This window comes from Cyclopterus lumpus, chromosome 4 (assembly GCF_009769545.1).
Source record: "Cyclopterus lumpus isolate fCycLum1 chromosome 4, fCycLum1.pri, whole genome shotgun sequence".
In the NCBI taxonomy this organism is placed as follows: domain Eukaryota; kingdom Metazoa; phylum Chordata; class Actinopteri; order Perciformes; family Cyclopteridae; genus Cyclopterus; species Cyclopterus lumpus.
The window spans coordinates 26,197,150-26,211,506 of NC_046969.1; the positions used below are offsets into that span (position 1 = coordinate 26,197,150).

The 14,357-nt window shown below is 44.0% G+C and overlaps 1 protein-coding gene across 1 annotated transcript; it reads right to left on the reverse strand.

The window, feature by feature from the left end:
* Positions 1–9,052: 9,052 nt before the first annotated feature.
* On the reverse strand, positions 9,053–13,793 carry LOC117729121 (putative uncharacterized protein MYH16). Its single transcript, XM_034529861.1, has 2 exons — positions 10,738–13,793; positions 9,053–10,361 (listed from the first exon to the last, which is right to left on the reverse strand). The coding sequence occupies exon 1, from the start codon at positions 13,649–13,651 to the stop codon at positions 12,149–12,151; it is 1,503 nt and encodes a 500-aa protein (XP_034385752.1). The 5' UTR covers positions 13,652–13,793; the 3' UTR covers positions 9,053–10,361; positions 10,738–12,148.
* Positions 13,794–14,357: the final 564 nt, after the last annotated feature.

Below are 14,357 nucleotides of genomic sequence, written 5' to 3' on the forward strand. Positions count from 1 at the left end.
TGTCATAACATCCCCCCCCCCCCCCCCCCCCCCCCACACACACCTTTCAGACATCTGAGCATCCACTGGGATCCTCGTCTCACAGACTGACATGACCAGAGAAGAATCCGCCAGAGGAACCAAACCCATATCTGTGAGAACGGGCAACAACAGGACTCTGGGGATATTCTGTGGATACCCTAATCCTAACCCTGGACCTGGTCTAACCCTACCCCTAACCCTGGACCTGGTCTAACCCTACCCCTAACCCTGGCCCTGGTCTAACCCTACCCCTAATCCTAACCCTGGTCTAACCCTGACCCTGGCCCTGTCCCTGTCAGGAGGACAGTCTGCATCTGCTCTCAGGAGTCGTTCAGCAACAACTCATCTAATTCCGCCCGGTCTCCTAAAAAGTACATTCACATTTTTATCCTTTTTTTTCTCTCTCATAAAATAAACGTTTTATGGTAAAGTTTGTTATAGATTATGTTTTCTTTTTGACATTTATACCAATTATTAAACGTCAGCTGAGGGTTGTGAACCTCACCAAGTACTTCTGTTACCTAAACACAACCAAGTACTTCTGTTACCTAAACACAACCAAGTACTTCTGTTACCTAAACATAACCAAGTACTTCTGTTACCTAAACATAACCAAGTACTTCTGTTACCTAAACACAACCAAGTACTTCTGTTACCTAAACACAACCAAGTACTTATGTTACCTAAACATAACCAAGTATTTATGTTACCTAAACATAACCAAGTACTTCTGTTACCTAAACACAACCAAGTACTTCTGTTACCTAAACACAACCAAGTACTTCTGTTACCTAAACACAACCAAGTACTTATGTTACCTAAACATAACCAAGTACTTCTGTTACCTAAACACAACCAAGTACTTCTGTTACCTAAACACAAACAAGTACTTCTGTTACCTAAACATAACTAAGTACCTTGGTTGCCTAGCAATAACCATTTGTAGCTGCAGTCTCCACTGGAAGCTTTCGAGGTGCTGACTAGCGGTTTCCCCTCTTTATGCTAAGCTAAGGCGCCGGTAACACGAGGCGCGGACGGATTATATATTTTCGTATCAGCGTCCATTCCAACAAGTCAGCGGTAAAGTAGTAAAGCCCGCCTCTTGCTTGATTCGATTGGCTCTGTGAGCGCCCCCTGCTGGCTGTAGCCTCACATTTAATAAATAAGTGACAGTGGTATCCATCTTTGCCGGGTCGTCCTCAGCGTAACCTTTTCCAAGAGTATCACCTCTGCAGGGACGACAGCCAATCAGCAACCAGCATACCTTCTCTTTAACACTGGGACGCCCAGAGAGACGTCGGCCCCCGACAGCCGTTCACAGAGCGCAGAGAAATCACTAGCACATGGGCCCTAACACACACACACACACACACACACACACACACACACACTTGGCTTGTGTTTGGAGAAACGGCATGCTCAGCGCCACACATCCCCGACGCACCCGGACTATTCTTTAAAAAATAATAAAAATAAATCCACCTGGGAAACTTGAGATGATTCTGGAGATAATTAAACATTTAGAGGGGAAATCTGTTATTTACGTTACAAAAACTGTTTGTGGCCATATCTGCCGTGCAAATTGTAAACGTGGCGACAAATGTTAATGGCAGCAACACAACGTGTGTGTGTGTGTGTGTGTGTGTGTGTGTGTGTGTGTGTGTGTGTGTGTGCGTGTGTTGAGCATGTGTGAATGCTTACATGTTACACAGAGAGCTCTTTGTGCTCCGGCAGCCGGCGAGCTCCAACTTTGTGTCAACGACTTTGTGACAATATTTCTATAACATTTGCATGAAGTTATGAAAACACACAGGTGTATTTACCTGTAAGCGCGTCTCTTTCTCCACACGCCGGGCGCCCTGATTGGTCCGTGTTAGTTTAAGCCTCGGGTTTCAGGCCGAGCTGAGTACGAGTCACTTTCATTAACACATCGGTGGCTGAAGGTCATGTGACTGAAGGTCACGTGGCTGAAGGTCATCTCCAGTGACCCTCTGTATCCAGGACGTGTTTGTGCTTCATGAACATCATGCAGACTAGAAGTGCATCTCGGTGAAAAGCCCTGTGTGTGTTCCTGATTTTGAAATGCAGCATATGCCATAAATAGAGTTTAAAAAAGCCCAAGCGGAGCATCTGGAGAGGCCTCGTCTCTTCTGGGCCTCTAAGCTGCTATTAGCCGGCTTGCAAGAGATTTACGGCCACTTCACAGCTTCAGAATATGAAACCACTGACGGCTGCAGGTGGGAGCTGAAGCTGGTCAATGGCCCCATTATGAACAGGAAAAGTCTCTGGCCATGACTCAGTTGTACAAGTCTTCTGTTTAACCACTAAACTAAACTACAGTAGTTTACTTACAGATGTAAGTACGATGTTTTAATTCATTTAGAACGCTAACATTCAAAATATTAAAAAGATGGAGAAAATGTATATTTTCGGTGCAGGAAGTTATTTTCCACTTTGACTCTTTGACTGATCGGTGCGGCGTCATCAGTAATATGTCTGTCTATGTGGATGGATGGATGATTGGATGGATGATTGGATGGATGGGTGGATGATTGGATGGATTAATAGATAGATGGATGATTGGATGGATGTTTGGATGGATGGATGATTGGATGGATGATTGGATGGATGGGTGGATGATTGGATGGATGGGTGGATTAATAGATAGATGGATGATTGGATGGATGGGTGGATTAATAGATAGATGGATGATTGGATGGATGGTTGGATGGATGGATGGATGATTGGATGGATGGATTAATGGATAGATGGATGATTGGATGGATTAATAGATAGATGGATGATTGGATGGATGGTTGGATGGATGGATGGATGATTGGATGGGTGGATTAATAGATAGATGGATGATTGGATGGATGGTTGGATGGATGATTGGATGGATTAATGGATAGATGGATGATTGGATGGATGGGTGGATGGATGGGTGGATGATTGGATGGATGGGTGGATTAATAGATAGATGGATGATTGGATGGATGGGTGGATTAATAGATAGATGGATGATTGGATGGATTAATAGATAGAGGGATGATTGGATGGATGGGTGGATTAATAGATAGAGGGATGATTGGATGGATGGATGATTGGATGGATTAATAGATAGAGGGATGATTGGATGGATTAATAGATAGAGGGATGATTGGATGGATGATTGGATGGATTAATAGATAGAGGGATGATTGGATGGATGGGTGGATTAATAGATAGATGGATGATTGGATGGATGGTTGGATGGATGGATGGATGATTGGATGGATTAATAGATAGATGGATGATTGGATGGATGGTTGGATGGATGGATGGATGATTGGATGGATTAATGGATAGATGGATGATTGGATGGATTAATAGATAGATGGATGATTGGATGGATGGTTGGATGGATGATTGGATGGATTAATGGATAGATGGATGATTGGATGGATGGGTGGATGGATGGGTGGATGATTGGATGGATGGGTGGATTAATAGATAGATGGATGATTGGATGGATGGGTGGATTAATAGATAGATGGATGATTGGATGGATTAATAGATAGAGGGATGATTGGATGGATGGGTGGATTAATAGATAGAGGGATGATTGGATGGATGGATGATTGGATGGATTAATAGATAGAGGGATGATTGGATGGATGGGTGGATTAATAGATAGAGGGATGATTGGATGGATGGATGATTGGATGGATTAATAGATAGAGGGATGATTGGATGGATGGGTGGATTAATAGATAGAGGGATGATTGGATGGATTAATAGATAGAGGGATGATTGGATGGATGGGTGGATTAATAGATAGAGGGATGATTGGATGGATGGATGATTGGATGGATTAATAGATAGAGGGATGATTGGATGGATGGGTGGATTAATAGATAGAGGGATGATTGGATGGATTAATAGATAGAGGGATGATTGGATGGATGGATGATTCGATGGATTAATAGATAGAGGGATGATTGGATGGATGGGTGGATTAATAGATAGAGGGATGATTGGATGGATGGATGATTGGATGGATTAATAGATAGAGGGATGATTGGATGGATTAATAGATAGAGGGACGATTGGATGGATGGGTGGATTAATAGATAGAGGGATGATTGGATGGATGGATGATTGGATGGATTAATAGATAGAGGGATGATTGGATGGATGGGTGGATTAATAGATAGAGGGATGATTGGATGGATGGATGATTGGATGGATTAATAGATAGAGGGATGATTGGATGGATTAATAGATAGAGGGATGATTGGATGGATGGGTGGATTAATAGATAGAGGGATGATTGGATGGATGGATGATTGGATGGATTAATAGATAGAGGGATGATTGGATGGATGGGTGGATTAATAGATAGAGGGATGATTGGATGGATTAATAGATAGAGGGATGATTGGATGGATGGGTGGATTAATAGATAGAGGGATGATTGGATGGATGGATGATTGGATGGATTAATAGATAGAGGGATGATTGGATGGATGGGTGGATTAATAGATAGAGGGATGATTGGATGGATGGATGATTGGATGGATTAATAGATAGAGGGATGATTGGATGGATGGGTGGATTAATAGATAGAGGGATGATTGGATGGATGGATGATTGGATGGATTAATAGATAGAGGGATGATTGGATGGAGTAATAGATAGAGGGACGATTGGATGGATGGGTGGATTAATAGATAGAGGGATGATTGGATGGATGGATGATTGGATGGATTAATAGATAGAGGGATGATTGGATGGATGGGTGGATTAATAGATAGATGGATGATTGGGTGGATTAATAGATAGATGGATGATTGGATGGATTAATGGATAGATGGATGATAGATGATGGATAGAAAGATGAATAGATGGATGGATGATGGATAGGTGCATGATTGATTGATTGATTGATGATTGGATGAATGATTGAATCGAAGGATGATGGATGGATGTATAATTGTGACACACATTATTGATGGATTATGGATGGATGGATAATTGGATGGATGGATTGATGGATAGATGGATGGATGGATTGAGGGATAGATGGATGGATGGATTGATGGATAGATGGATGGATGATTGATGGACGGATGGATGTCCCTTAGGACTCAGGTTACAGTTCATCTGTGTCCATCTCAACAAACGCCTGCACAGGAAGCTGCGTTTCGATTCACTTCCTGCTGTTTGCATGAGGTTCTCTCTGCAGCCGAACCCACTGGGCTTCACTTAAAACGGACTCAAAGTTGGCTCGAGGAGGCGTGCTAAGTACAATTCATCCTGCCACATTTCACGGCAATTAATTCCACTTCACTGGAGGAGCGATCAGAGGATCCCCACAGTCACCGGGTTCATCATCTTGGGACCATAACAAACAGAACCCAATTTCACGGTAACTCTTTCAATACTTGTTGAGATGTTTCAGCCTGGACCTAAAAGTGATGCTTGACGTTGCCAACGCTCCAGCATGCCGGAAAAATCAAACAATTTAGAAAATAATCTAAATATGCATGTTGAGAGTCACGTACTCTGAGCATGTGGTTTCTCTATTCCATTTGAAGTCCATAATAGCAGCACTTTCAGATCTTGCGAGAACCAAAAGAGCAGCGCGATGACAGCCCATAACTGAGACATATGGAGGGGGGGGGCTTCCTTGTTATTGTCCATCAGTCACAGCCAAGAAACTCTAGCCTCCGCGGGAGAGCAGACTAAAGAGGGGGACTGTCTCTCGGTCTTCCCCGTCTGGAGTTTCTCCGTCACTACCCGTCTGCCGGCATGTCCCGGTTCCTTTACGGGTTCCTTTACGGGTTCCTTTACGACCTCCTTTGAACGTGACATCCAGTAGCACGTTTCTTCTCTGGTAGGTTAGTGTTAGCATTGAGCGGTCTAATCGAACCCGACAGTCAATTTTGGGGTCATTAGCCGTCAGAAAAGTTAGCGATTAAGCCTCATTATGCCCATTCCCTTTCGATGCCGCGGACCCTGAATTACGGGGATCTGTTGGGCTCAATTAGATCTCACAGTAACCAGGTGGCAGTTTGAGGAACCGCCGAGAGGTCGGTGCCAAGAAGAGTTACTCCAGAATCTCGTTTTCCCATCTGTCACTGCCGGTCTGGTCAAACTGGGTTTCATTGTGCTCTTCCATTTTTTTTGTCGGATCGAAAGCCGCCCGGACCCAGATGTGCCCCCCCCCCCCCGTAAAAGAACCGCTTCCGCAATAAAGACGCCGGCTTCTCGTTTTCACCTTCCTTTCATGAAACGCTGCTATCGAGCCTGCAGTTTGATTTGTGAGTTAAAGGAGCAGAAATAATCACGGGGCCTCCGTCTTACATGACCGAAGCACTTTGGGTTCATCGGCTTGTGATGCGAGCCGGTGCAGCGGGCTAAACGCTTTTTAATTTGACCATTGAGGTTTTAGTTAGGCGCTGAGGGAGGGGAGGACGAGGAGGTACAGAGTCAAGAAAAGGAGGGGGGGGGGGCAATGAATCAAACTGAGAAGTAGCGCCACAGGAGCCCCAAAGTCCCCAAATGGAGTCGATTACCAGGAGAAAGTCTCTCTTTGGGCCCGGCGGGGCTCCGAGGTGTTGGACCATCAAGCGGACTGTGAAGTAAAAGACGATGACGGTTGTAGACAGGAGGAGGAAATAGTGTCCCGTAAAGCTCCAGAGGCTCCGCCCACTGCACCTTATCTGGATTTAGGATTTCCTTCATCCATCAACGCCAATTATCAATCGCCTTGTTGTGAACGCCTCTTTCTTTCTTTCTGTCTTTCTTTCTTTCTTTCTGTCTTTCTTTCTTTCTTTCTGTCTGTCTGTCTGTCTTTCTTTCTGTCTGTCTGTCTGTCTGTCTTTCTTTCTTTCTTTCTTTCTTTCTTTCTTTCTGTCTGTCTGTCTGTCTGTCTTTCTTTCTTTCTTTCTTTCTTTCTTTCTTTCTTTCTTTCTTTCTGTCTGTCTTTCTTTCTGTCTTTCTTTCTTTCTTTCTGTCTGTCTGTCTGTCTTTCTTTCTTTCTTTCTGCCTGTCTTTCTTTCTTTCTTTCTGTCTTTCTTTCTTTCTTTCTTTCTTTCTGTCTTTCTTTCTTTCTTTCTGTCTTTCTTTCTTTCTTTCTTTCTTTCTGTCTGTCGGTCTTTCTTTCTGTCTTTCTTTCTTTCTTTCTTTCTGTCTGTCTTTCTTTTCTTTCTTTCTTTCTTTCTTTCTGTCTGTCTTTCTTTCTGTCTGTCTGTCTGTCTGTCTGTCTTTCTTTCTTTCTTTCTTTCTTTCTGTCTGTCTGTCTGTCTGTCTGTCTTTCTTTCTTTCTTTCTTTCTTTCTGTCTGTCTGTCTTTCTTTCTTTCTTTCTTTCTGTCTGTCTTTCTTTCTGTCTGTCTGTCTGTCTTTCTTTCTTTCTTTCTTTCTGTCTGTCTGTCTTTCTTTCTTTCTTTCTGTCTGTCTTTCTTTCTTTCTTTCTGTCTGTCTGTCTGTCTGTCTTTCTTTCTTTCTTTCTTTCCTTTCTTCTTCCTTTTTTGTTTGCTTGGCTTGAGGGTCCAGGAAAGACAACAAAGGGCTTTAGAAGCGGTTCTTCCTTCTGACAATGACCTGAGACACGAGACCTGAACCTGAGACTCGAGACCTGAACCTGAGACTCGAGACCTGAACCTGAGACTCGAGACCTGAACCTGAGACTCGAGACCTGAACCTGAGGCGTATAACATTTGGTTTGTGATCCTTCATGTCTTGTGTGAGCGATGCATTCTAAAGCCGCGCTCTGGTAAAGGGCCATTGAACGCACCACTTAACCACCAGTGAAGACAGACTGTGCAGCTGAGTGTGAAATAACGGCCGAGAGGAGGATTACTCACTCGGCTTTTCACGGCTGAGTAAATGTTGTTGTTTTTTTGTGTACGTACTCACAACCAACATCTGCTGCGGTAATTAGATTAAAGCCCCCCCCCCATCCAGAATGCAGCGTCTCAGTCGTAGAAAAGGATTGCGTGTCCAAAACAACGTTTTGTGCTTCTCGCAGACTTAATGGTCTCTGAGAACCGGATGGGACCGGAAGACGTGGACCTGATTCATGATGAACTGGACTGTGAAACATCACTCAACACACTCTCTCAAAGGAGTAGTTTCAGATTTTGGGGAAATACGCGTATTTTGCTTTAGAGGTAGAAGAGAAGATTCTCACCACGTGTTCCAAATGTGGAATATGAATCTTCATTCAGCACCAGCACCTCCGGCGACTCCTCTGGTTGTATAGAAGCCTATGCTTCATGTGTTAAAGCTGCATTCTCTCTCCTGACCACCAGGGGGCGACTCCTCTGGTTGTATAGAAGTCTATGCTTCATGTGTTAAAGCTGCATTCTCTCTCCTGACCACCAGGGGGCGACTCCTCTGGTTGTATAGAAGCCTAAGCTAAGCTAATAAACATTATGAATCAAGCCTCGTGATCACGGACCCCCCCTCGTGGTGAAAGGCGACCTACTTTTCTTTCTATTAACGACTGAGATTTATCTCCTCGGCGACTGTAAACTGAATATGGTGACAGCAGTAAAGTGTGATTTATGCTGCAAAGCTCTAATTGGCCGTCTCCGGGCTGCACTCGTCACATCTTTTGACATGTCTGAAAACCTTGGGAGATATTTACTTGGCCTGAAACTGGGCTGGCTGGTCTCAGATCATTTATCTCTGTCTACCACTGAGTAAAGAGCAGGCCTGCTGCTGCAGCTATAACTGCATTTATTCTTTGGAAATATCGATTTTACGTAGTTCAGAAGAACAATGTCTGGATTTCTTTTTTGCCTAGAAGACAAAAACAATAAAAAGCAGGCGGTTTAGGAACAGCTCGTACAACTTTACAACAAACTATAGTTTTCCAGACATAAATGTAGTTATTGTAAAAAAAATCTAAATGTATTATGTTGTAAGATGTATAAAATTTGCAGCCGATGAAGCATTGATGTTTCATACATTGTACAATCATACAACACACGCACTAGACGTGATAAAAGCACAACAGATAACTTTGATATTTCTTTCTTTGATCAAGATCATGGTCTGGGCTTAAAATAATAACTTTAGTTAAATATAAATAAGTCAACGTTGACTTTTGGCACAGGACATGAACAGCTGTCTCCTGTGCTGTTGGGCCCTTTTTGACCTGTTAGCATGCTGACGTTAGCATTTAGCTCAAAGCATTTAGCTCAAAGCATTTAGCTTTGAGCTAAATGCTTTGAGCATTCCCCCTCCTTCCTCCTCCTCCCATGAACACATGAACACATGAATCCATGAACACATGAATCCATGAACACATGAACACATGAACGCATGAACACATGAACACATGAATCCATGAACACATGAATCCATGAACACATGAATCCATGAACACATGAACACATGAATCCATGAACACATGAACACATGAACACATGAACACATGAATCCATGAACACATGAACACATGAATCCATGAACACATGAATCCATGAACACATGAATCCATGAACACATGAACACATGAATCCATGAACACATGAACACATGAATCCATGAACACATGAACACATGAACACATGAACCCATGAACACATGAATCCATGAACACATGAATCCATGAACACATGAACACATGAATCCATGAACACATGAACACATGAACACATGAAAACATGAATCCATGAACACATGAACACATGAACACATGAACACATGAATCCATGAACACATGAATCCATGAACACATGAACACATGAACACATGAAAACATGAACACATGAACACATGAACACATGAACACATGAATCCATGAACACATGAACACATGAAAACATGAATCCATGAACACATGAATCCATGAACACATGAATCCATGAACACATGAATCCATGAACACATGAACACATGAACCCATGAACACATGAACACATGAACACATGAATCCATGAACACATGAATCCATGAACACATGAATCCATGAACACATGAACACATGAATCCATGAACACATGAACACATGAATCCATGAACACATGAATACATGAATCCATGAACACATGAACACATGAACACATGAACACATGAACACATGAACCCATGAACACATGAACACATGAATCCATGAACACATGAATCCATGAACACATGAACACATGAATCCATGAACACATGAACACATGAATCCATGAACACATGAACACATGAACACATGAACACATGAATCCATGAACACATGAACACATGAATCTATGAACACATGAATCTATGAACACATGAACACATGCACACATGAAAACATGAACACATGAACACATGAACACATGAACCCATGAACACATGAACACATGAACACATGAATCCATGAACACATGAACACATGAATCCATGAACACATGAACACATGAAAACATGAATCCATGAACACATGAACACATGAATCCATGAACACATGAATCCATGAACACATGAACACATGAATCCATGAACACATGAATCCATGAACACATGAACACATGAACACATGAACCCATGAACACATGAACACATGAACCCATGAACACATGAACACATGAATCCATGAACACATGAATCCATGAACACATGAACACATGAATCCATGAACACATGAACACATGAATCCATGAACACATGAACACATGAATCCATGAACACATGAACCCATGAACCCATGAACACATGAACACATAAACACATGAACCCATGAACACATGAACACATGAATCCATGAACACATGAACACATGAACCCATGAACACATGAACACATGAAAACATGAATCCATGAACACATGAACACATGAATCCATGAACACATGAATCCATGAACACATGAACACATGAATCCATGAACACATGAATCCATGAACACATGAACACATGAACACATGAACCCATGAACACATGAACACATGAACCCATGAACACATGAACACATGAATCCATGAACACATGAATCCATGAACACATGAACACATGAATCCATGAACACATGAACACATGAACACATGAACACATGAACACATGAACACATGAATCCATGAACACATGAACACATGAATCCATGAACACATGAACCCATGAACCCATGAACACATGAACACATAAACACATGAACCCATGAACACATGAACACATGAATCCATGAACACATGAACACATGAACCCATGAACACATGAACACATGAACACATGAATCCATGAACACATGAACACATGAACACATGAACCCATGAACACATGAACCCATGAACACATGAACACATGAATCCATGAACACATGAACACATGCCTCCAGCTCCACCCTCTGGTGGAGGGTGTCTCTGTGGGTCCTCACAGCTTGACAGCAGCTCCATCCAGTGGACAGACCAGGTCACTGCAGTAAGTTGAATATTTATCCCACAAAATGAACGTTTGGACTTCATGTTGTTGTCGTCGATGCTGCCGTGAAACGCAGCTCTGGTTCAGACACACACACACAGACACACACATAAATACATTTATGTGTTTATGTGTGTTCCGTCCCGTCGGCGCCCGGCCGACTCCAACTCCCCGTGTCCCGTCGTATAACATTAATATCATATATATATGTTTCTACATAACATCGCTCCCAGTTCTACTAGAGTAGCAGCAGCCATTTGGATTCACGACGTCAGTGAACTCAGCGTCGGGCTAATTGTTCACCTTTGGGCGAATGAAGCTAATTGTTGTCTTCGCTCTATTCTGTCTGTCCTTGACTTTGGGATCGACCCGCAGAAGAATTCAACCTGTCCCGGACGGACGGCTCTTCAGTGAGGCGCTACCTACTACGCCACCGTGCGTCCCTGGATCTTCATGATTATTAATGTTATTAGGATTATTAGCATTACTCAAACACACAGATCAGGTGCTTGGTGTGGAGCCTCTGACTCTTCAGGCGAGACATCAGAGGTTTCTGCTCCCGTTCTGTCTAAACGTCTCGTTCTAACACAGAAGCCCAGAACAGCTGTGTTCAGTCTACTGGAGCTGGGCCTCATGTTGGACTAGTAATGTAACCCCAGGTTACGTCAGTCATCATCAGTGCCCCATGACCCCATCAGGAGCCCATCCTTGTTCCCCGGACTCATGCGACCAGAACATGGGCTTATCTCAGGGTTTCCCAGACTGGATTCCAAAGTCTCCTGTACCATTTGTTCCTGTTCTTGTCGCCGATCTTTTTCTCCAGAAGAGCCACCTGGGCCTCCAGAGCAACGCTCTCCCCGTGAAGGACGGCCTCCTTATTCTGGAGCGTCAGTTTCAGCTCCTCCGAGGCCTTAAGGAGGGTCGACCTTTCCCCCTCCCACTTGGAAAGGTCCATCAGACTAGCCGGGAAGCCCTCAGTCTCCATCTTCCGCTCTTGACCCTGCATGGTCAGCTGGGCAAGCAAGCTGTTTCTACAGTGTTCCAGCTCCTCCAGGTGGCCACCCTCGCCCCTCTGCGACTGGGCCCGTTGAGTCTTCAGCTCCTCTTCAGACGCCATCAGAGCAGTCTGGAGCCTCTCATTCTCCACCTTGTGCTCTTGATCCCGGCTGTGCAGCTGGGAAAGAATGCTGATCCTAGAGTCTTCCAGCTCCTTCATGAGCCAACCCTTGCCCCTCTTCCAACGATCCCGTACAGTCTTCAGCTCCTGCTGGGTCTCCGTCAGAGCAGCCACGATTTTGTGATTCTCGTGTTGCTGCTGGTCCAGCTTGGCCTGGAGAGAGGTCGTCTGGTGGTCCAGGAGGAGGCGCATCGTGCCCTGGTTCTCAGTTGTGATTTTCCGGGCAGCCATGATTTCGTGAAGGATGGCCTCCTTCTTCTCTGACCATTCTTCCATCTCCTGGAGAGTCCGTCTGAGCTCCGAGGCCTTACGGAGGGACGACTTTTCCTCCCGCCACTCTCGCAAACCTTCAAAATGTTGCTCGCCTTTGTCCTGGAGCTGAGCTTCACGGGAGGCTTTGGCCTCCTCCAGCCGAGCCACACAGGAGACTCTGCTCTGCTCAAGCAAGGAGGCTTTTTCCTCCTGCCACTTGGAACGGTCAGCTGCAAACCGCTTCACCTGTTCCTGAGTCTCCAGGTCAACAATCGATCTCGCTCTCTCCAGCTTCTCTTCAGATGCCATCAGAGTAGCCACGAACTTTTCATATAATATCTTCTGCTGGTCCAGTTGAGCCTGGAAGGACTCGTTTGACTCCTGTAAAGCGGCATTCTGCCTGAGTGTTTCGTTGAGGTGAAACTGGTGCTTCCACAGCTGTTCTTGATGTACAGCCTGTAAATGTCCAGCATCCAGCTCAGCCTCCTCTCTCTGGGTCAGAAGAGCGCCCTCCATCTGGCTAACTTTCCCTCGCAGCTCCAGAGTCTCAGCTTCCTTGAAGGTTAGCTCCTTCTCCAAACGCTCAGCTTTGGAGAGAGCCTCTAACTTGGCCATGGAATTCTCCTTCAGCTGCATCTTCAGCTCGTCGATTTTCACCACAAAGAGGCTGACGGAGAGCGCACGAACCTGAGGTGCAACCTCAGGATGCAGCTTCATCTCGCTCGAGTTCTCCGTCGGCTCCTGTGTGGACGTGCTGGCGACGGCGTGTCGAGCCTGAGCCTCAATCAATTGGGCTTTCAGGCTTTCAATCTGCATCTCCAGCTCTTCTCTGCTAGGACTCCAAATGTCGTTATAAACCAGTGTCCTCTGTGAGTTCAAGTGTGCCTGCACTATTCTATTTATAAAATACACTCCAGATCAAAGCCAAATAAGCCAGAACTGATGACATCACGACAGAATGGGCGGGGCTCATGTCTGCACAAAAGATGATACATCGGAGTAGAATTCTGCCATTGATCTCTTTTCTGAGCTGAAGACTCACATGCACGCGCATTAGAATGCCCTGCACTGCGCGCCGCGGAGCTCCGCCCCCGATGCGCGCAGACACGTGCGCGCACGCAGGTGAGCTCACTGACACCGGACGGCGTCCAATATGTCGCGTGGAGAGCGAACCGGAGACGGCATGAAAAGGGATTATTACAGTGTTGTCTACACAACATCAAAAACCTCTTCATTCTCTATGTTCTGTATCTATCTATTAATAATGTATGTATTTATGTTCTGTATCTATTGATTAATGTATGTATTTATGTTCTGTATCTATTAATAATGTATGTATTTATGTATTGTATCTATCTATTGATTAATGTATTTATTTATGTACTGTATTGTATCTATCTATTAATTAATGTATGTATTTATGTTCTGTATCTATTAATATTGTATGTATTTATGTATTGTATCTATCTATTGATTAATGTATGTATTTATGTTCTGTATCTATTAATTAATGTATGTATTT